Here is a 23,115-nt window from a genome sequence, read left to right on the forward strand (position 1 = left end):
TTTTTCCACGAACACTACATGGGGGGAGGAAACAAAATGAGAGTCCCAGTGGACGATTGAAAGAGACACAGAGGTGAGAAACGTCTAGACAAAAGAAAAAATGGCAAAGGAGAACGTGCTCATCTATATCGCAATGTACAGGGTGGGGCCTGGTGGAATTTGCCATGCATTCATTTCGTCGGAGAGGACTGGAAAGGTTGCCTCCCTATAAGGCCCGATTGATCGACAAGCTAAGTCCAATAATTAGTTATTCAAATACGGTACCGTTTAAGTTTGTTGGCTATTTTGTCAGAACTACGACTTCATCGAATTATGAGCAGTTGAATAAGTTGAAAAATAATAGAAAAACTGCCATTGCACGTTCTCTTAATATCCCAAAAGCAACACTATGGCCTATAGTGATGATACTTCTAAGTTACTTCATGAATTTCCACAGACAAGAAACAGTGTGACAGAGTGGACATCTAAAAAGAAATTCTGCGGCTTCATTCTTCTTCATCAAATACATAGAAGCAACATATGTAGTATGTAATTATCACTCCTAATTAAAACAATTCATTAAATTAATCTCACACGAAGCGCCGCCCACTTTTTAATAACGATAAAAGTGTAGGGCTAATACGGCTTTCCCTGTTGCATTCTAAAAGGTTTGGCCTCGGCCAGACCGGCTAGTCGTAGCTGAGAACTGAAATACTACGCAACATCGATCCATTGACAGTGGAATTATTTTGAAAAAAAAAACATTATGTCCCATTTTATGTGTAATACGGTTGCTTTGAACTACGGACAGTGAAAAGTTTTAATTAACTACCTTTGGAAAAGTAGGCTACTTACCATTTGCTATGAAATCCCTCAGTAACTTGCCCTTTCTCGCGGAAAGAAACTTGATAGAAAGCTTTAGGTTTATGTGATTCTCCATCGTGCATAAATAACTAAAAAGACATCCTCAAATTCTGAGCTGAAGATCGTCCGACTGGACTACACTGCTCGCACACGCCCTATGTCGTTCCGTCAACTCTCAATTATTCAGTCCGTCGGTGGCCTGCATGTTAACTTGCGGTCTTTAAGTAAAAGCACATCCGAATGACATTTCCCAATGCTTCAATGATCAATTTCATAAAACGGTTACTTACAATGGGTCAACATTGGTACAAACGTTAACTTCATAGCATTGTTCTAGCGATTACTGCTGTGTAATCCAATGCTTCCTCTCCTCCTTCAAAAAGCTTACTCATCTCCGACAGTTGCCATAAAACCAAGGCAAATCTCTTTTACCCTCGAACAGCCTACAACCTCGGTTATTTCTTAAATGAAATCTGCACATATTCTATTAAACGATTTTACCCTTTGGTTAAATTCTCTTCTACATGGAGCCACACCTTAACCCTAAATCAATTCTGACATTCCAAATACCAAAGACTCATTTTAGCCATAACCCAACGTATATCCACTAGTGACACAGAATTACTCCCTTATCTCCTACAAATAAGTGCAACAAAATCGATAAAACGAGATGCTACCTAGACACCACATCTACACCACTCTCTCCAGCTTGTCGACGACTCTCGGATCCTGACTTCAACTCCCTTCATACCGGCTTCTCTTTTCGATCAGCTGGCAATGCAATGACGCCAAATGCAACAGCTGACCAATCAAACTCTAACGTCAAAGAACAGCTATGACGCCCACCACTTATCGATCTGGAATGTCAGGCCATCTCACCAATGCCGTTCTCACTGGCAGGCGGGGACAAAGTACGAGCAGCCAATCAAATAGCCTGCAGTCGACAGGCGTTTCGCCGTTGACCTATAGTATTGCATAAAAAGAAAAAACTCCGTCATCTGAGAGAGTTAAGTTCACCACACGGGAACTACCGTGTTTGGTAGCAATGGCAGGTTAAAATCCCCAAACTAATTCTTCAGTATGAAGAAATTACTTTTAAGTGTTTACCAGATCGCAGCTTCATTTCGTTGCCTGGAAAGCAGTGACAGAGAATAACAACTCTCTATGCTTTGTAGAGCAATACATAACTGCCCTTTAGTGTAGATATCTCTGTAACGTTGCTCATTTGCAACACAGCAGCAAATACCCTGTAACTGTCCAGTCTGCCAAATACTATATTTGTCGTACTTATGCTTAGCACAGTTGCATAAATAGAATAACATTAAGAGTGGCAGTTTTGCTTAGTTGTAACAGAGGATAGTTAGAGGATAGGAGAAGTGCTTTGGTGTTTTCTTTCAAAAATTGTTCCTGAGATTTTTATGGATGTATGCTACTGGCTTAACAAGTGCTGTTTTGTGGATGGAAACCTTAATTGGTGGCTTGCTGAAATTGCAGATTTTTTTCTTTAGACTAAATTCTTGCCATTCTCAGAGAGTGCGCTATTCTAAACTGCGGGCTTTCGCCCTAATCAAAATCCTGGGCATTTGCTTGTCAACATCTTTGACCACAGAGGACTCGAATAGCAACCTATGAGAGAGAATGATAATGATGGTGATGACAATGACTCCTAAATGTTGGCATGACATATTAGCACACAGACAGTTTATAACACTGCACAACATCTACTACGATCACAGTAAAATAGACCACCACACCACTCAAATCTCAGAATAATGAACACCCATGATTTGGTATAATCTAAAACTCTATAAAGTCTACACAGTAGTAAGCAAGCACTTGTCATAAGAAAATGCTTATCACAGAAAGGTAACACGTTTAACTGGTACCCCAACCATTACTATTTACAGTGTAAAAAAGACTAAAGTGATGAGTCCAGTGCTATACATTCTTAGCAGGAATAGAATGTAGCACAAGAGTTGATACAGAGTGAATAAACTAGTAAACTAGCGTGTTTGTAGTGAATGTTCCAGAATGATAAAACTTTCATTCAATAATCAGCTATCAGCATGTGCAGAAGTTTCAGATATGTAGCACTCTTCATTTTACTCGGCCATTCATTTTCTTTCTTCACAGGCATTTCATTGTTTTACTTTTTTTTTTGCTCTGCAGCTAAGTAGTCAGGAAATAGCTCAGTGGGCCGGCCACAGCCCCGGAGCAGGCTTAAGCGTGTGAGTGTGTCTTCCGTGCTCTGCTCGGGCAAAGACAGAGGCATACTTCTGCCTGGTTACCGCTGGCAGGGCCAAGTGTCCTATTTCATTCCACTGCATCTCACATTCCCACACCCATGTCCCTGCGGCAGGAGCGGAGAGGGCCCTGCCGCACAGCAGTCTAGGAATACCCTGGAAATGAACCACCACCTCAGCAGCTGAGACCCCTCGATTCACAATCAGGTGAAAATATGCAACACCGGCTCGGCCTCTGTGTAGAAAAACGCTGCCGCTATTACTTCAGGCATGCAGAGGATCTGCTGCTATGTGGGAGCTTAATTGAACACAGGAGGCTGTCATTCCTAGCAGTTTGTCTGTTGGGGCCTGAAATGAAGCCTAAGTCCAGTTTAAAGCCGAAAAAAAAGATTGTTAACTTCATCTTGAAATGTTTTAGAATGCAAAAAAGTAATCTCTAATATTTCAAAATGGGCTTTTGGTGTTATGAATATATGACTTTGTCTACAAACACATTTCCTGTAACCATCCCCCATATTGTTAAATGATAAAACTTTTACTGTTCAGCACAAACATTATCATCTATTTTGCTGTCTTTCTTGTAAGATAATACAGTCCACAAATATCCTTGGGGTATGCTGGGTTTACATTTAATCACATTATCTCTGTTCAAATCACACGCATGTCTTTCATCTCTTAGTCATTCCCATTGTGTAATACACCCTCTATCACAAATGTCCAACATGAAGTGCCACTTTTCATATTAATTGAGCTTTTCCAACACGCTTTCCCACTGTCCGCTGCAAGCACTTAAAAAGCAGCTCAGGCGGTGTGGCAGCCCTTTTTGCTACGCAGCTCAAATATAGTAGCGAACATCTAGTCTGCAGAGAGCGCCAGTCTCCGAGGGCATATTAATCCCACTCTTAAATGGATTGCAGGAATCAATCACTGCTTTGCCAAGCAAGAAGCTGCCCAGATGAAGGTCTGCACAGGTAATAATGACACACCTACCACCCACAATCTTTCAAACCACTTCCACACCGTAGTCAGGGATGAGGAATATATTCCCGGGTCTGTGGGTGATGGGGAAATCTTTTCAGGCTCATTTGGAGGTCTTGGCCTCCATCTGTTGTTACATTACTTGATGGTACCAACCAGTATGCATTATGCAAACTCGAGAGTTCACTTGGTTCAGTGGACAAGGGGATTAGGAGCCCAGGGTCCAGGTGCTGCATGACGCAAGAGTGGTGTACTGGTACCTTGTGTTGAGCGTTTTGTACCCAGTCTAAGTAGATTTCATGTCAAATAATGAATGAACTAGATTTTACAGATGTTCATTTTGACTCCTTCACATACTTCTAGAGGTTCGTTGCGCATTAATACTCTCAGTGCCTCATTTTGATTTTGTTTTTACACCCTTTGACCAGATCTTTTGTAGTATGCTGTGGATTGCTGCTGATATATACATAACATGTAAGAATGACAGATCAGTTATCAGCACCGTGTCTTGCATTCCACTACATTCTCTCCCTCTTTTCTTTCCTTCTTGTGGTGACATTTCAGCATATCTCCTGACTGCCTGACCCCACCCAGTCACCTCTGCAGTTTAGAGACAATGGAATGCTGCAAAGACACTGCTGCAACTTTAAGAGCTGCCTTTTGGAGAAAAAAGGGAGCTGATTAGTGGTGCTGGCAGCCAACCAGTCACACTGCTGCATGAGTACTCAAGCCAATGAGAAGCCCTGCTGGGCGGAGGTTACAAAACCAGCCTGAACCCAGTGACTCAGCAAAGGCAAGTGCGTGCGAAATGACACTTAACAGCAATTTAAAGAGCCAGTGCCCAATATGTAACGGTAGGCAGAGGTGGTACGCTTTCAAACATTTTTTCAACAGCTGGTCACCCCCTCCTACCCCTTCATCCCCCCGTGCTGCGATTGTGGCTTTGGATCAAAGTGACTCGAGGAAGCTTAAAATGTGGGGGGGGGGGGGTTCATAAATCATAAAGCTTTTTTTCCTCTTGCTCCATAGAGGGGACACACCCTTCCAGTCAGCGCAGACGACCCATGACTCAGCACGGCTCAGCCACAGCCACAGCCACAGCCACAGCGCTCCACTGATTTCAGATGCACTGATTCTCTGACACTCTCCTGGCTCCAGCCGAGGGGAACAGACTGTTCTGTGACACAGTGCAAACTGACAGGGTGGGAGAGAGGCCCAGTCTGATCGCACCCGCCCGCAGGCCATTTCAGATATGTTCTGATATCACTTGAGCACACAACTTCCCTTACATTTACACAATGGCCGTGCTGGTAAATGAAGAGGGGGGGGGGGTTGGTTAGGCTTCTGAAACCTTGCTGGGGAGAGAGCCTAGCAGCAGAGATTGTTTCCAGCAGCAGAGCCGCTGCAGTCGCGAGGGTAACACCTAAGTGACAAGGCACCGGTTCTATTTACATCATGTGCTGCGTTCCTCCGAGCTCTCGCTGGCCCGGGCTTAGAGGAGGCGATTCAAGAAATACCTCTTTGTCTGGCCCCGGAGGCAGCCAACTCCCAAGGCCAACAGGCTGACAGCTCACAAGGTGATAATCTCATGGTTTACCCCTCACTTACCCATACATTGGAGAGGGTAATTGATGGCTAACAAGCTATTTTAAAGGTTATAATTACAAACCACCAAATGGGGTACCAGGGATGAAGTAAGAAAGTATCATATCGCTGTAACACATATTTCAGTATGCTGCGCATTCTTTGTGGTCACAGGCTGATATGGCATTTCAAATGTGAAGTTATAGTGCCAACATTTTATAGATATAGTATGCCAACAAAATGCATTTATTTAACATATCAATATATACACTCATAACCACAGTGTATGACTATTCCATAAAATAAGCAATGGTACAACTAGTGCTTGTTAGAGAGCTGGAGCTGGTTTTCACTGGGGAGTATGAAGAGTAACCAGATCCTGCTGGAGTAGCGGTAGTTTCCACAGTACAGTATGGACAGACCAAGTCATGTGAGTGAGGGACAAGGTGACAGGGGTGTGAATGGAAACTGCACAGGATCTCTGATCCCACCACCACCCCTCCCCCTTTGGACTTGTTGAGACGCTGCACATAACCAGCCTCGTCTTCTCGCCATAGCCCCAGTGCCACTGCCTCTGTCTGCACAGGACTCTGACCTCTCTGCATGTGAACAGGCCTGCCCGGGAGGCACCAGGGATGAAAGTTTGAGAGGCATTTATCTCCGTTTCCACACGCAAGGCCAAGGCCTACTTACAGATATGATTAGCCTTGTTCTTGCAAAGGAACACGCTCTCCTTGGACAAACAGATCTTTCAGCATTTCAAAACAGCCTCATTTCAATACTGCAATAGCTGGTAACATTTTGTGCTCACAGTGGATTTTTTCTCTTTTTTTTTCTTTTGATTTTCACAGAAGCAGAAGACAAATGTGTGACGCTTACTGATCGAGACAGGTGGGGAAGGAACACGACGGCTTGAAAGATGACGACGTCACCAAGTCCCCATGCGCAATTCAAGGCATTTTGAGTGACTACATGGCCCAGCATATCATCCAATCAGACAGATTGTTTCTGGGTCATTCTGGGTTAGCATGCAACAAATTAGCATACAGTCCAATTCCATCCTGTGGAAGAGTATTGATCCACCCACCATGAATGAAGTGACAAGCTGGTGGAAACTATCAACTAAATGTATTCACTACTGACCTGCCTATCTGAGCTGGGGAGACAGACCTAGCACAGGGGTGTTTTCAGACCACGCCATAGCATTTTATAACATGAACCCTGAGTCATTGCAACACCGGCTCAGGTAATAGATGATCTGCAGTTGTGCTTTCTCTCTGCACTTAGGAATCAATAACATGTTACATAATGCCCTGGGTGACTGGAAGTGTGATACGAGCTGACGGGACATGTGACAGTGCTTTGGGTGTGGGTGACCCACATTCACCCCCCCACCCCCCCTCCTGAGCGGGCACTGCCGACTGGGTCACAGCCCCAGTGCCATGTGCCAAGTTTGCGCTGCTGCAACGGGTTTTTTCTTTTTCTTTTCTTTTTTTTGTGGTCTGAATCATTACGCAGCAAGGCAGCAGTGTGCTGCACCTCCTTAGGCTCCTGCTCCTGTCACATGTCCATTCAGACACTAGTGAAGGAGTGTGAAACCCATGAGTGTGTGTGTGTGTGTGTGTGTGTGTGTGTGAGAGAGAGAGAGAGAGAGGTAGAGAGGGAGAGGGAAAGAGGCCCACTGCGAGAAAGACAGATAGAGAATGTGTGCAAGTGTGTGTGTGTCTGAGCCCCAGTAATACAATGACCTTGCAGACAGATGTCACAAGCAATTGTGTTTCTACAGACAACATGGCTTTGTTGTGCCTTCATGGCACAGATGAGGTCACTGGGCTGTTAAATAATGTTGGGATTTCGAACGCCATTCCGGTCCAATCCGCTTCGAACTCGCACACTCTCTCTCTCTCTCTCTCTCTCTCTCTCTCTCTCACACACACACACACACACACACACACACACACACACACACCCACACACACTGCACCTTGCACACTCCTATGAAGTCTGCACACAGCAAAATCTGGCCATCAGAAGTGTGACACAGATTCCAGCAGTCCATCCAGCTGATTTTCCACAAATAGAGCCTGCTGGCCCAACTATAGCACAGTGCTCTCCTCGGCAGCGCAAATTTACATAACTCACATAGGCATGGGGGAAGCACACGCCAGATCCCAGCCGACTCTGAGCAGAATAGTTCCATCGCTGATCCATTCTAGACTTAACTACGCTGTGTCTTACCGGTCAACACAAACGGCAGCCAAGTGTCACTGGTCACACTTGGCTGGATGGCTCCCTATAGACTATCTACAGATGCTCAGATTATAAAGAAACTATACATTGAAACTTTATCTTTTTAACCGTATGGTTAAGGTTAGGGTAAGGGGTTGGGTTTGGTGATGTTCCGTGAACAAGTAGACTGAACTTCAACAAACCATCTGTGTAGGCAGACAATCCAAATAAAGTGTTACCAAATCACTTGAAGGTAGACACACTAGACAATATGTATGTCTCTTGTGTGTGTGTGTGTATGTATGTGTGTGAGTCCTCTCCCATTTTGAATGACATGGGGTGGTAACAAAACTGCAACAAATGTTTTAGCGTGGCGTTAGAGTGCCTTACGTGGGAAAGCCTTGCCCAGCTCTTGGAGTGTAACGCTTCATGAGTGGATACACTGTGGCATGGACTTCACCCACCCACCCACCCACCCACCCAGGTGAGACCCACTGTGAGGAGGATGCACTTCCTCTCTGACAGCTCAAGCTCGCTTCCCGCAGCCCTGCTGTTCCCAGCTGACCTGTTTGCGTTGGGCTTTTTGTTTTGTTTTTAGAAAGAATGTTCTCGCCAATAAAACAGTCATGTTCTTGAGGCACAAGCGAGTGAGTGGTAAGGTCTTGTTTCTCCGCTCATTTCAGATAACCGGATGATTGGGTTACTCCGGTCGCGCTCAGGTCCACAGTCTGTAGGCGTAGAACACTGTAGAACATTGCCAAATTCTGAGGCAAGCAGAATGAGTCTTCTGCTTCCACTCACCCTCTGTCAAAGAGTGTATAACACTCTCATTTGGTCATCTCATGCATCAGGCCCTGTTCTCCAGACCGTCCCATCCTTCCAAAAAAAAAAAAGAAACTAGCCCACATAGTTTCTCAGATCTCTGTTAGTTCTCTGAGGAAGCCTTTGATGCCTCCAGCTAGCCAGACCTGGGGGAGCGGAGCATGAAGAATGAGAGAGACAGAGAGAGAGAGAGAGAGAGAGAGAGAGAGAGAGGAGGGCTGGAGGGTGGGGGTGGGGGTGGGTACAGGGCAGGATGCCACCCCGGCAAGGCCGTCTCATTGGAAGGTAATGAGACACAACATTTCTGAGGCCTGGAGATAAGTGTGGTACTTTTCCAGGGGTGGTGGGCTTTCGCCTGCTATGGGTCCAGCCCTCCTTCACCCTGGCTCCCATTGTGTGTGTGTGTGTGTGTCTCTGTGTGTATACGTGTGTACATGTGTGTGTATACGTGTGTGTTGGGGTGGTTTTGGAGGTTGGTGGAGAATGAAGATTAGAGATGTTGGGGCCCCACAGATAAATGAAGCACATCACTGTCTGGGCTCAAGGTGCTTTGTTCTTGGCAGCCAAAACTAGGGAGGCACCTTCAATACCAGCATCTGCAAGGCTACAGGTTCCCTGTGTAGAGTCTGCCCTGCCCCACTGATGTAACGTAATATTGCATAATATTGTGTAAGATCATTTTATCAAGTCAGTCAGTGCCAGAGTTCATGTGTTCCTTATACAGAGCAATATCTGTGTCATCACTCAGGGTGGGGCTTGACGTGGCCACGCATTGGTGCTCCACACACACAACCTGCAAATGGAACTTTGGGTTGGATTGTACTGATGCACTGGTCCAATGGAAACAACTTGTGGCCATAGTTTAATGACAACGTATCTGTTAACAGCGTGCAAGTATGCACTTATAGTCCACATTGCACAGGAGTTGCACAACGGAGAAAATGAGGGAGAAGAAAAAAAACTATTCAATGCAAAGGGTCTCCAAGACGAGAGTGATGATGCAATGAGCTGACAAATGCAATTTTAGAGAAGAGCTCAGGGAAGTGTGAAATCCAGTATTCCTGTCAATCACTGTTATATCCGTTCTCACACACACACACACACACACACACACACACACACACACACACACACACACACAGCCACCACAAGGAATAGGGGAATTATTCTCTTGCCGTAGCAGCACCGAAGCCTGCAGTGGAGTTCAGCCTGCTGGCATCCATTTCTCGAGTGATAAAATGCTCTTGGGCCAAGACAGGCAGCCTGTCATTCTGAATTACATCTCCTGCGTTTGTGTGTGTGTGTGTGTGTGTGTGTGTTGTGTGTGTTGCGTTGCGTATGTTTGCTTACGGGGAAGGAGTTAACCAGCTCCTCTCCCCATTCCTATCAAGCTCAAGCACACACACACACACACACACACACACACACACACAGAGGGAGAGAGAGAGAGAGAGAGTGTGCGCTGCAGAGGCCAAAGCGGCGCTTGCTGCTATCACCCCACCTATTGTATCTACGTCACTCGCATACCTAAGAATTTGCCGAAGGGTTCTGCAAATATTTGAGGGCGAGAGTGAGAGATGGTCACACCTGGGAGGTGGTGTGAATCCAACCTTCGTCACACAAATCAAAGTTGTTTTTTTTTTTTTTTCATTTGTCTTTTGATCTTGAGCATACAGTTCACTAGTAGGGACAGTTAAAAGTCCACTTATAGGAGCAGTTAAAAATAATTCTACAGCAGATTGTTCATTGTATATGTTTGATTTGGAACAGTTTGTTTTCCCAGATTAGACTTGGGAGTTGCCTCACATATATTACCTTTATCAAACAGATAACCATTCCTCAACTGAATACTAATTACGATATCTTATGCATAGTCATCTGTAATCTTTGGTACATGTTCTGTGTATTTAAAAAAATCAACAAGTTGTTGCTGAAATCTGGCACATTCTTAAAGATTACTTGGTGCCTGTACACAGCTGGTACAGTGTATGTGTGTGTGTGTGTGTGTGTGTGTGTGTGTGTGTCATGCACAGTAGCTTTCACTGCTGGGAGGCGCTGGAGGCCCCTGCACCCCATTCATTGAGTGCCATTATAATACGGATAAAGAGCAGAGCTAAAGAAGACCTTCTATGTGGTGTTGTGATTTACAAGGAAAAATGGGAGCTAAATATAATCCTGGTTTCCAAGCCAAAAGGAAAGATAACTGCGTCATTGTGTCAGTCACACTGTTGGGAGCGGTTACCACACTAGGACACACTCTGTTTATACTGCCACCTACTGCATGGAAGAACCTCTCAAACGGTCCCTTATAATGTCAACACAAATGCTGAAACTATTCAAATGGACACTGTACTCAAAGCCTTAGTTCTGAGGGACTGACGTCATCAGAGATACATTGAATCAGACACGACAAACCCATTTATTTTATTCCTGTGGAATTCTGCAAAACATGAGATTTAGAAATATTTGTAAAAATATTAAGACATTTAATTGTTATCTGACAATTTGAATATATTGCTTCTGACATTATTGCCTTTAAAGGTATGTCTGAAAAGTTTGAGTGTTTGCTTTCTGTGCTTGAAATTCCACTAGAGGGAGCTCTATGACAATTCATACTTCATTGACTTACCTAACGATTGGTCTTCCTTGCTGAATTACTAGCAGTAATTTTGACCCAGTGAGATTAAATTACACCTACAAAGAAATGTGGGTTGTGAATGTATGTATGTGTATGTACATACAGGTAAAATGCAATAAAAAAAATGATATCCTTGAATAGAATGCAAGATTTCAAGATATTACTCTGACCTAAAAGTACTATCATAAAATACATGAAAATGCATGCAGACAGCCCACAGCGAAGAACTTATGAATAAACAAGAGAACGGAAAAAGTAATTTTCAACAATTGTTGTCTTTAATCTGTATTACCATATCTGGGCAGTAGGATATTGAGAGTAAAGCATCCCCCCTCCCTGTTCCACAGAAAGTGAATCATGTCACTCTAATTAAATGAGACCCAATGGTGATTTGGGCCGACAGCATTATGTAAACTAAAGGGCAATCCGATTCTAACCATTTAGCTGTGCTATTGATTTGTTAGGTCGCCATTTGTCGTCTCGGCTCTTTCCCGAGCCATGAGATTAACCACAAAATAAAAACCCCTCTCCCCAAAGACCAGCACACCCAGGCCATCAACAAATGAGAGCCTCTCCCAAAAACAAAATGAACCCAGTGTTAAACACAACAACATGTCTGCATAGTAATGAGGTCATAGAGTTACACAGAGTTTATTCATCTTCCAGGAATATGATTCCCTCACATAAGGCTAGAGTGGGACACGTCCACTAAGAGCAGTTATGGGGGGGGTGGGGCTTCAGCAACACTCTCTCTCTCTCTCACTCACTCTCTCTCTCTCACTTACTCTCTCCCTCTCACTCACTCACTCACTCTCTCTCTCTCTGTCTCTCTTCCTCTTACTCACTCTCACTCACTCTCTCTGTCTGTCTCTCTCCCTCTCACTCACTCTCTCTCTGTCTCTCTCCCTCTCCCTCTCTCTGAGCTGTGGCACAAACGCCTCCAAGGATGTGGATGTGACTGGGGCTTCAGAGGGAGATGTCTCTGGGAATCAGAGCTCCACACTCACAGTGGCAGCACCCCAGGCCTGAGCTATCTTTAGGAGCCACCGAGGAGGGAACTCCTCATGCATATGATCAACTCCCTCAGACGCACAGATAGCTTATGAAGACAGCCTGTCTGCTCCCAGATGCTGTGCACTGTGCGTTATGTATACATTCAGTGATAGCAGCTCATTTGAGTTTTAAAAATGTGCTCTTTTGTACAAATAAACATAAGAGAATCATAAAAATTACAGTCATAGTCATTTAGTCATAAGTAAGGAAAGGAAAAGAGAGGAGGAATATATTTATACATGCATGTTCCATCTTTTCAAGCAATCATAAAATAAAGATACAACACACTCATTAACTTAACAATATATTTTATTTTTTTTCCCATTTTAACTTAATGATAATTTACCGACATTCAACATTAGAAAACACACAAAGGGGTAGCAAAGAGAATCCAGAGGAGCTTGTGATCTCTGTGGTATAAACAAACCAGGATTTGAATTACAAGATCTTGAAAACCCACTAACCGGTTCCGCCCTGCTCTCCAAGAGACCATCACGTAACGTCGTTTTTTCCAGAGAGTTCCTTGCCATCCCACATAAATCCCAGATGTTCAGACACCTTGTTCATGTGGTCTTCAAACTCAGTTTTCCAATGGGGATATAGGACTTCAATGTTTCCACAGTTCACCAATGTGCAAACCCAATTTTTGAAAAAATATTCAACCCCCATATAAAAGCACCCTGCAATCCATGGATACTTTTTTTATCACAAGTAAGTGACTTTCTCTGTGTTTCTGGAATTCAGAGACATTTGGATAAATATGATATTGAAAAAAATAAAACACTGCTACAATTTGGCAACCTGATGTGAAAAATGCCACTTAACAAGACAGATAATAAGTGCACCTTGTGAAAATACTTCCTGATGAAATGGTTTGGAAATGAAAATACATTTCATGAAACAACATAACAGAGGAATAGTTGTTCCCACTAGTTGTAATTTCAATGCTCAGCAGTAAAGAAAATATGAAACACCTTCAATAAAACCACTGGCATAGCAGACCTGACTGAATGAAACCAACAGCCAAAAGTGACTGGACAAACCCCGGCGCATAGCACCATTCTACCCTGACACCACCTTTAAGCCTTCACTCAGACAGATTTCTTTACCAGCTCAGATGATCCCTGCTGTACTGTGCTCCACCACACCAGAAGGCCAGGCCTCACAGACACCGCCATCATCTGGTGTAGGACCTCTGCCAGCTGTAGATGGCGTGGATGTTGTGTGAGCAGACGGGCGCCTTCTTGCACGTGCTGATGGTCCGATGCCGGAACGCTTTGCCGCTGCCGCTGAGACCCCTGCGCCGCGCCGCGTGCTTCGCCCGTTCCTCGGTCGTGAAGAAGTCACTGGTGGCACGAAGGAAGTCCAGCAGCGCCTGGTGGCTCCAGACCGACGTGTCGGGGCGGTCCGAGGCGCCCTCCCTGGGCGTAGAGAAGCCGCAGTGGCCGCCTTGCGCCGTCAGCAGCAGGAAGAAGTGAGGGTTGCTCTCGAAGAGCTCCAGGGGCAGCGACGACTCTGGGTCCCCACGCACCGGGTCGTCCTGGCTGCACATGCACAGCACTGGGATGGCCACCTCGTCCACGTCCCGCAGGGGGTCGTTGTGCTCCCAGTAGGCCTCCCAGGTGCTGATGTCCGCCGGAGAGGTCTTTGGGCCGGGCCGGCAGAACAGAACCTCCTCCACGGTCCTGAGGGAGGAGCTGGAGAAGAGCGCGTCTGTCTGCACGGTGTCCCCGAGCACAGTTCTGTACCTACATTAGGAAACAAACACGCACAAACAACACAAGCCTCATTACAAACAACAGCAGGTGGCTTTGTGGTCTCTTGCTAGTGCTGATTTGAAAACCAAAAGTGAGGTCATGCTGCTTCCCTGAAATTGTTAACAACATTCAACAACCTCGGTCTCCATGGAGACATCACTGCATTACAACTCATGTCATTTTCCTTGCTGGTAAACAGTGAGATGTGTCATCATGACCCGGCGCATTACCCCCAAGAACACCTGCTGATTTACGCTAGCTTGCCTGCAGACATCTACGCCAATATCACAAAAAGGATAGACAAATAAAAAACAATTGTGATAGAAATTGAGAATCAGAGTCTGTCTGTCCCATTTAAAATGATCACCATCAAGTTCAAACGGCCTTTCTCTTTCAGCCCTCCAGAGGACCCACCTGCTGAGCCACATCTTCTGGTAGAGCAGCAGGGCCCAGTGGAAGGGCCAGGCGGGGCTGCTCTCGAACCAGCTCTGGCAGCGGAAGATGGGGGAGAGGCAGGCGGCCGCCGTCACGTAGCTGGAGGAGCCGCACTCGCCCAAGTAGGAGAGGAGCAGGCCCGAGCCGGTGCTCTCGCTCACCGCATACAACCTGCCTGCCGGCTGCCGGTAGCGGATGTAGCGCACGGCCTCGCGCAGGTCCGCCGGGTCCCCGAACTGCTGCAGCTTAACGGTGCTGAGGGGTGTGCCGTTCTGGCCGCGCCGGTTGAACACCACAGGCAGGTAGCCATGAGTCAGAGCCATCTCACACAGCTAGTGGGACACAGAGACAGAGAGGGGGCAGAGCATGAGAGCAGGGCAGAGTGCAGCAGCACCACACCAACAACCTTACCAAAGGTTGCAAAGGAAGCATGCACACACACACACACACACACACACACACACACACACACACAGAGACACTGACACACGCACACGCACACAGACACACACGCACCTCTAATTCTTACGAACGCACAAAACCACACAAGTTACATGAATTGAAATATTTCACGTGACAGGGTGCCTCTTGTTGCCCGGGTGAGTTCATCAATTTTCTTTTCACTGAAAAACTTTGCTGGAGTCATGGAGTCATCAAACTTTGCTTTAGCTTACATGAGCCGGCCATGTTTTACACAACGGCATGTAAAATACCTTCGTACTGCCAATGCCTGGTCAGCTCTCTAAACATGCTGATGAGGTGCATGTACGGCCTGTGCCTTTGCTGTTGCAGCCTCCCCAGTAGTTTTCCCCTCAGCGTAGCACTAGCATTGGGCTGCTGAGGAATTCTGTCACAGAGGCTACAGACACATGGAGAACAGCAGCACAGCTCCCTGACACCACATTCCTCACACGTTTGCTAAACCCTACAAACATTTCTGACCAGCTTTCCAGCTCAGATGAACGGGGTCAGGGCCCAGAGCAGAGGTCCGATGACAAACTAGACAGAACCAATTACCTGCGTGTGGGCCCAGTTAGAAGTCATTGCACTTCTGCACAGCATAGCAGATAGGACAATTATAGTTTGACATCACAACGGGTGTTAGAGAACAGGTGTTTGAGAACATACGCATGTTTCAACTGCTTCTTTTCTAGAGGACATCCCTGCAGGCTAAACTCAAGGACAGCGAAGGTAATAGACTTGCCAATGTCTTCTGTCTACGAGCCAGCTAATCTTTGCACAGCGATAAGATCAGATCCACAGTGCTGGGCTAACAAAGACAACTCACACGTATCACATTACTACTCCCTGGCCGTGTAACTTAATAGAAGGGGTTATTGGGGAAAAGAGAGTTTCATTCATCCTTCTCAGACGTTTCGCCACAGTCTTCTTTTCCTCCTCATGTGGCAGGTCACAACAGCCGGCCCTCTGTCTAGGGAACACAGCTGCCATTTACCGTCGCAATGAGACACTTTTATGATGTGTGAGCACGCTACGCCCTCTCCCCTATGTGCTATCATCACTTGGCAATACACATGCCTCTGCAACATACAACATATGAGACACCAAGTGTGTCTTGTGCGTCAGGAAATGGGGGGCGTAGGGAGTGCCAGGTGGGGGTTGGGGTGGCCAGAGGCTGAAAGGAATCTAACACACGTCATGTTGATGGTGGAGTACTTAGTTGTGTATGTGTCCCCAATGGGTTTCGAGAAGGAATGCAACCAGTGGCTTTTAAAGATGAAATCATATATGTAAATCAGTGGAAACAGGTATGAATGAAAAACAACAGAGAATGACTTCATTTCAGCCTGACCTGCCTTAATCATTCCTCCTTCCTATATGACACTCATTTCAGTAAGCTGCAAAGCTGATTTTACAGCACTCTTAGAGGGGAGCGCTCCAGAGTCTGTTCTGTAACTGGTGAATTGCGCCAAATCCAATGTCCCTGTCTGGTCAGTTTCAAGAGCTGCTGCTGCTGAAATTATCAGGGTCAGTTGTTGGTGTAAACGGTATGAATGATATTACATTTCAACAATTGTGTTTTCTCCAAGGACGTTACTGCATACCGTAATTTCCGGACTATTGAACCTGAATATAAGCCGCACCCACTGAATTTTTTTTAAATAATTATTTTGAACATAAATAAGCCGCACATGTCTATAACCCGCAGGTGCCTACCGGTACATTGAAACAAATTAACTTTACACAGGCTAAAATGAATATAAAAAGTAATACAATAGTGATGCATATTATTATATTATATTATATTATAAAGTTACGATAAGTGCACTGTTGCTTGGGTCAATCAGAAATAAGGTAGTTCTTCCTGTTCAGGTAGAACGTTAGATTGAAGACAGCGAGATAGAATAAAGATGCTAGTTTGAAACCAGTGAGCTATAGAACTTGAAAAGACTGGATTTGTATTGTTGTAAACTTTTTAAAACTTTGTTTTGAGTTGTGTTCTGTCTACGCCGGTAGACTGTGGTTATTTTGACATTAGTTAAGTTATTGAGAGATACTGAGAAATTGCGTGGAGCTAAGCATCCATGCGGCTGCATCCATGCTAGCATCCTAGCTCCACAAAGCCACCGTATACAGTCACAGGTATCATAATCCATAAATTAGCCGCGGCATTGTTTAAGCCGCGAGGTTCAAAGCGTGGGGAAAAAGTAGCGGCTTATAGTCCGGAAATTACGGTAGTTTAAGATGGCTTTTGAGAAGAGCTCTTCAATCACTCTTCAATCACTATGCTAACTGTTGTAGAAAATCTTAGATTGGCTGATGTATCATTATCAGATTTTTAAATCCTCAAATATCAAAATCATTATTGGTCTTAAAAATCCTATATCAGTTTGGCTCTAGTCATGGGTTAATTAATCCAGACCTTATATACATAATCAAGCCATCAGAATGTAGCAAATCTGGTACTCATGAGAGAGAAAGAAAAACAAAGGATATGACATTATTCAGGCCAGGGAGCGAATGGCAAGATTTCTAAAACAACACAGACAGACAAGCTGAGACTTCAAAAGAGCAAGGTAGGACATCAATTGTTGTTGCTACATTTGCCACAGTAGGCTAATAATCCCTCCACATAAGGTCCTTTGCAAAGTAAGTTAGCTGTTTATTATGGTAATCTTATGTCTGAAAATCTGCATGGCTGAAGTTAATGAGGGTCTGTGGATCTGTAGATGTTGTTTTTGCCTAATATGAGATGATTTTCTCATGCAAAACTTTGTTTGTGTAACATCAGGTCACCAGGTTATAGAGTGTGGGAGTCAATCGGAAGTTTGTAGTTTTTAGTGTTAGCATTCTCACACTTCGTATGTGTTTTCACAAAATCTGTGAAAATAAGGTCTGAGTGAAAGCCTTATTCTTACCCCAGTAGAATTAAAATGTAGTTATCAGTCAGTGTTTTCTAACTGTTGTCTTGTCTCGTAGAATAAAGTTTTTGCTACCAATATGCTAAAGCAGAAAAAAGATGTACTACATCGTGTCGCTTGCCTCAAGCAGCATGTGGGACTAGAATGGTACCATGGTTACAGGCAACTCTTTACTCACACCCCGTGATTTCTTATGAAACAAGCCTAAAACATCTGATTTATACTATGCAACAGGTTGTGGGTATCAAATCCATAGATAATTGATGTGTTTACTTAAAGGTACAGTGTGTAGTTTTTAGTGTCATCTAGTGGTGAGGTTGCTGAGTTGCAACCAGCTGAATACCCTTCCCTTTACAAATGAGTGTGAATAACTACGGTGGCCATCAAATGCCTGTGCCGGTGTTTTGTTTGTCCATTGTGAGCTACATGGTGGTGCAACATGGCCGACTCTATGGAAATCCCTATGTAGATACGAAGGGCTCATTCTAAGCTAACAAAAACACAACAATTCGTAGTTACTGGTGATTATATACACTAATGAAAACATAATTATTAATACTATATTCCATTTATACTAATAGATGCCACTAAAATATTACACATTGTGCCTTTAAGTTAACTGCGTTGTTGTGAGAACACTTATGATTCCCATTCGGTAAAGCTAACTATAGTTATCTACTGCTAGTGAAATTGGTGACAATTGGTAAAAAAAAGTGACTTGCTTTGTAGTCTGTTATTTTTCGCTGTTAGCTGTTAGTTATTTGTTTTACTCTGTAATACCTTGGTTTGTTGATAATGGTGATAATCACTGTGTGGGTTAAGTGACAGTAGTATACTATTAGCTAGATATATAACTAGCCAGATAACTGCTAGCATCAAGCTTGGATCAGTTGAAGGTTTTACATTTTTTTATTTGAGATGGATTAGGCTGGCTATGGGGTCCTCCACATTGGCTTCACATCACTGGCATTGCTCCTCTTGAGTTGTGGGCTTTGAAAAGGGTAGAGGAGTTCTCTCCCCTTCAAAGTTTAGGGATACTGGCAGACAATACTTTTAATATTAGCTTTCTGATTGGTAAGATTGCCTGTAAATCAAAGTCCCAGAGAAAGGTCAATTGGCTAGGTTACTAAACCTTTGAAGAAAGAGGGTTTTTTGGCAAGTCATTACATTACACCAGACATATCTAGAATTTATATTAACTGCCATTCATAACAGTTGCTTGAGTTCATTATTACATCATCAACTGGAACCTTCAGTTGGAAGCATTCTAATCACATTTGTGATCATACTCCTCAAAGGGCTGATGTGACATGATTTAAAAAAGACTGTATTTTTAACATTGGTGAATGAGAGTCAAGTTGATTATTGTAATGGGGGCAGGGCCTGTTGAAATCATTTTGTCCTAGGCTTCAGGCATGCCGGGCCACGACACACCAACCTGTGTTTGTTTACAAACACCTGAGATACGGGCATGCACAGCCCTGCCAATGCAGCACTCACACTATACAGCACACCAATACTGAATGAATGCATTTAGGAATGCTTAATGATTACATCAAATATGAGCTCCTCGAGACACTGAAGTAAAAGCTTGTCGTCATGCATGACTATGGAGTTTTACTTCATGTATCTACAGCGGTAGATGTCCTAAATAATTGATTTTGGTAAATGTGGCAGCAAAACAGGACATTGTATTAGACACTACACAAGAGGTTTAAAAATTAGGGGGGGGGGGGGGGGGTCCATTTGAACAGGAATGGTGGCATCTCCTTGAGTAGAGCCATTTTAATTGGGCTGACTCCTTGAAGTGCCTGTGTGACAGCTACCCCCTACCACTATGCATATTTATATGAACTGACTGATGAAGGAGACAGACAACTGATAGACTTTGGTGTTGGATCTGTCCCCTCTCACCCAACATAATTTTCAAGCAGACATCCACCAATTAAAAAATGCTTGACTTGAGTCTACGCTGGTGTCTGTCAATAGTTTATTTCAGTGCAAAGGGAAAGATGGCCAACATTCTTGCAACAAACTGGAAAGAGGAGGCAGCATAAACCACAAGGCAAAAAAAAATCAAAAAAATCACACAGTCTGTAACATGTCAACCAGCACATAGGGGGCCATATCCTGCAACATGGAAAGATTCTCACTTATCTCTTAATCAAGCACAAAGCATCAAAGCACAGAGAGAAGCACACTGTTTGTTTTTATAACAACACAAACCTTTCCTACAGTGTGGGACTGACTGTATATTTGCAACACCTATGTCATCTCGAGTGAGAAACATTATCAGTATAGTGAGTGAAAGTTTCTTATAGAATGTCATATATTATTCCCTATATGTCTTATTGACAAACAATACATTCGACAAATATGACAACTGCAAGGGAAAATACGTTTAACACTAACGACATGAAAGTAATATATATTAATATTCCTTAAGCCTGGCAATTATTGAAAATCAACTAAAAGACGTTGCCATTTGCACAATTGTTATTATTACTACAATTAAGCAAATATTACCGAGAATAACTTTGTATTTGTATGACTTTAGAGAAGATTCATTTCACATCACATTACCTTCAACACATTCCTGGTAATTTTACCAAAAGAATTTGGTACGATGAGAAGAATGGGGCTGGTGGAATTGCTGGATGTCCGTCTCCTCCTGTGAATTGAAGCGGAGGCAGCCACAGCCCAGTCCAGTGCTACTATACCATCGTCACTCATCTGGAGATGGTCCCGAACAAAGTGAACAGGACAATCGTAAGGCCAGCAGACGCCAAAAATGCTTTGCAGTAAAGGGCTCGCCCGCCAGTTCCATTTTGGGTACGAATGTAATTTGTAGAAAGTTACGCAGTGTTTCAGTAGGTAGTTGGCGAGAGCGGAGGGCTTGCATATTAGCGCAACGGAAGGGCTTTCACCTGGTGATCTGTCCACACTTTGACCTGTTCCGACATCGCGGCTGACGATACACCTTTCTGAGACTTTCTCCCTCCATTCTCGGCGTGAATTTCCAAGTCCTTGGACCCCCGACGACGACTGGCTTGATATTCCTAAATATTTTGAGGCTGGCCAGATTGCCGCCACTACCAGAATGATAAACACAGCACCAAACCATTCCAGCATTTGCACGGTTTACAAGGCTACAACGTTGAAAAAATACAAACCATAGGTGGCTGGCTTTGTCGTGGCCAAACAAGGAAACAATTCTGAACATACGAACGATTTACTTCTCAGGTTCATTTTCCTCTCGGAGACCAACTCATGCGCAACTACGCATGGTTAACGAGATATGAATGGGCATTTGCCTCTCGCTGAGCCATTCCAACCTCCCAAGTTGTTAAGTGTTTGATATTTGAAGTTTCAGATTCCTCAGATGCTATCAAATCATGAAACGTACTGCTGATGGAGCGCGCCCACTTTCACGGGTGACATGCAGTTTCACACGCGAAGATCTCCTCAATTACACACTAGTGTTTTCAAAAGAGCGCTCCCAACGGCTCACCTCTGCGTCTCCCTGATTTATGCAATCTGTGCGCTCTCGAACGGCCTTTTTAAAGGTAACGTGCAGTGTCCCGGACAATTACCTTAAAAATACGTCCCACTCTGTTGCCCACTCAGTCACGATAAAAGCTGTAGCAGTCAGATGTTGGCCTATGGTTGCCAAAAGCTGGTCTGGTTGTGCACGAGACAAAGGGAGGTAGGAGGAAGAGCGCGTTTAGAATCTACAGCTGAAGTCAAGCCGCTGAGGGGGGACGTCAGGAGGAGTGAACCACAAACTGCGGCGCATGCTGCCTGTGTCAAGTGAATACATAAATGAAAGCCTAAGTGGACAGAGTTGAGATTAATGCGCATCTGCTGCTTTGTAATATTGCCAGGATAACGAGTCTTTACCTGAGATCACATCTGGTCCCAGATATTTTCAAAACCATGGAATTATGGCAGTCCCTGTTACAATAACACAGGCTAGGGTGTGTGTTTAAACATACTGCATTTTAATATTAAGCCTACTTTAGCTCAGAAGATATAAATGAAGTCCTCATGACTGAAGTATGTTGTGAATTGTTGTTGTTTGATAAATGTTATCTTGTTGATATGTTGTCGAACCACAATGCCAGATGTAATGTTAAAGTCGGCAGAATTGTAGTCCCACTCCAGGTGGCATCTAATTGTGAAGACACATTAATTCAAAACAAATTGCATGCAAATTCCTGCTTTTATTCTCTGTTCAGTAAAAAATCAACAGGCAGTCCCAGGTCTATCCACAGAAACTCCCTAAAAGGAAGTTTCAGACTGCTGCAATACTGCAATTGATTGGCATTGCTGTTCACTGCAGGATTGCTATAACAATCAGATATATTGTCACTTGAACTAGCGATTATGCTACAAACAGGGCTCTGCTGCAAACTTGAGTAAGCAGAAGAGTGTCTCTGTGTTTTCAACAGTTCATTCATTTTTTCAGGCCTGGTTGTTTTTATTTGAAAAGGGCATTTACTCTCATGCGTATACTTTTAATGGGTTTCATTGTTAATGTTATGTAAATGAGAATGAGTGCTGATGACTGTCAAACAGCTGCTCAGAGTTAGGTTGCTGTTTGGATGCGTCTACAGCCTCAAAGAATGATGTCAAAGGATGGAAGGTTGCCAAGTTAAAAATTATGTTGTGGTTAAGTTCAGAGGAGGGGGTGAAAAAAGTAGCCAATACACCCTCAGGGAGAACAGGAGGACATTTTATCTTTTAGATACTTACTGGATCTTCTGCTTAGATGGGTTTCTGAACATACTGTTCAACATAAACACGTATGACCAAACTACTTCATGCTTCTCTTACTGACCAGTTTTCCCGAAGCACAGCGCTATGGCCAGACCACTATCAGAGCACCAGTATTTGGTTGTACCCAGTGTGCTTTCTGATGCTCTGTACACCTACGTGGGCCCTGTATCTCCAGTAATGCTTGGGTAAGCTTTAAAACTGATCCCCCACCCTGTTCCCAGCCTTGGGGCGGATGACGCATTTATAATGTCATAAAAGGAGCCTATATGTGGCACGGGTCCAGCAGGGTGTGTTATGCAGCCCACAAACGCTGGCAGCAAAAGCGCTATTGTTCTGCGAGTATTATTAACGCACAGAGAATAGATACTGGA

General features: G+C 44.2%; 1 protein-coding gene across 2 annotated transcripts; it reads right to left on the reverse strand.

Annotated features, from left to right (window-relative positions):
- Positions 1-12,681: 12,681 nt before the first annotated feature.
- Positions 12,682-21,777, reverse strand: abhd15a (abhydrolase domain containing 15a). Of its 2 annotated transcripts, none has more exons than XM_012825214.3 (3): positions 20,549-21,777; positions 14,562-14,914; positions 12,682-14,138 (listed from the first exon to the last, which is right to left on the reverse strand). In XM_012825214.3, exons 1-3 carry the CDS (start codon positions 21,095-21,097, stop codon positions 13,568-13,570), a joined length of 1,473 nt encoding a protein of 490 aa, XP_012680668.2. In that variant the 5' UTR covers positions 21,098-21,777; the 3' UTR covers positions 12,682-13,567. The 2 variants fall into 2 exon arrangements, with proteins under 2 accessions (XP_012680668.2, XP_031429050.1); XM_031573190.2 differs by having other exon boundaries at positions 21,559-21,766.
- Between the last annotated feature and the right edge of the window lie 1,338 nt (positions 21,778-23,115).

Source organism: Clupea harengus, chromosome 9 (genome assembly GCF_900700415.2).
Source record: "Clupea harengus chromosome 9, Ch_v2.0.2, whole genome shotgun sequence".
Lineage (NCBI taxonomy): Eukaryota > Metazoa > Chordata > Actinopteri > Clupeiformes > Clupeidae > Clupea > Clupea harengus.

Bases quoted from the DNA above. Each gene is read 5' to 3' on its own strand.
- abhd15a (XM_012825214.3), bottom strand. From the start codon at position 21,097: ATGCTGGAATGGTTTGGTGCTGTGTTTATCATTCTGGTAGTGGCGGCA. The intron at 14,915-20,548 runs GTAATGTGATGT...GTGTCCCACTAG, and splicing joins TTACCAGGAATGTGTTGAAG to CTGTGTGAGATGGCTCTGAC. The intron at 14,139-14,561 runs GTGGGTCCTCTG...TTCCTAATGTAG, and splicing joins CAGAAGATGTGGCTCAGCAG to GTACAGAACTGTGCTCGGGG.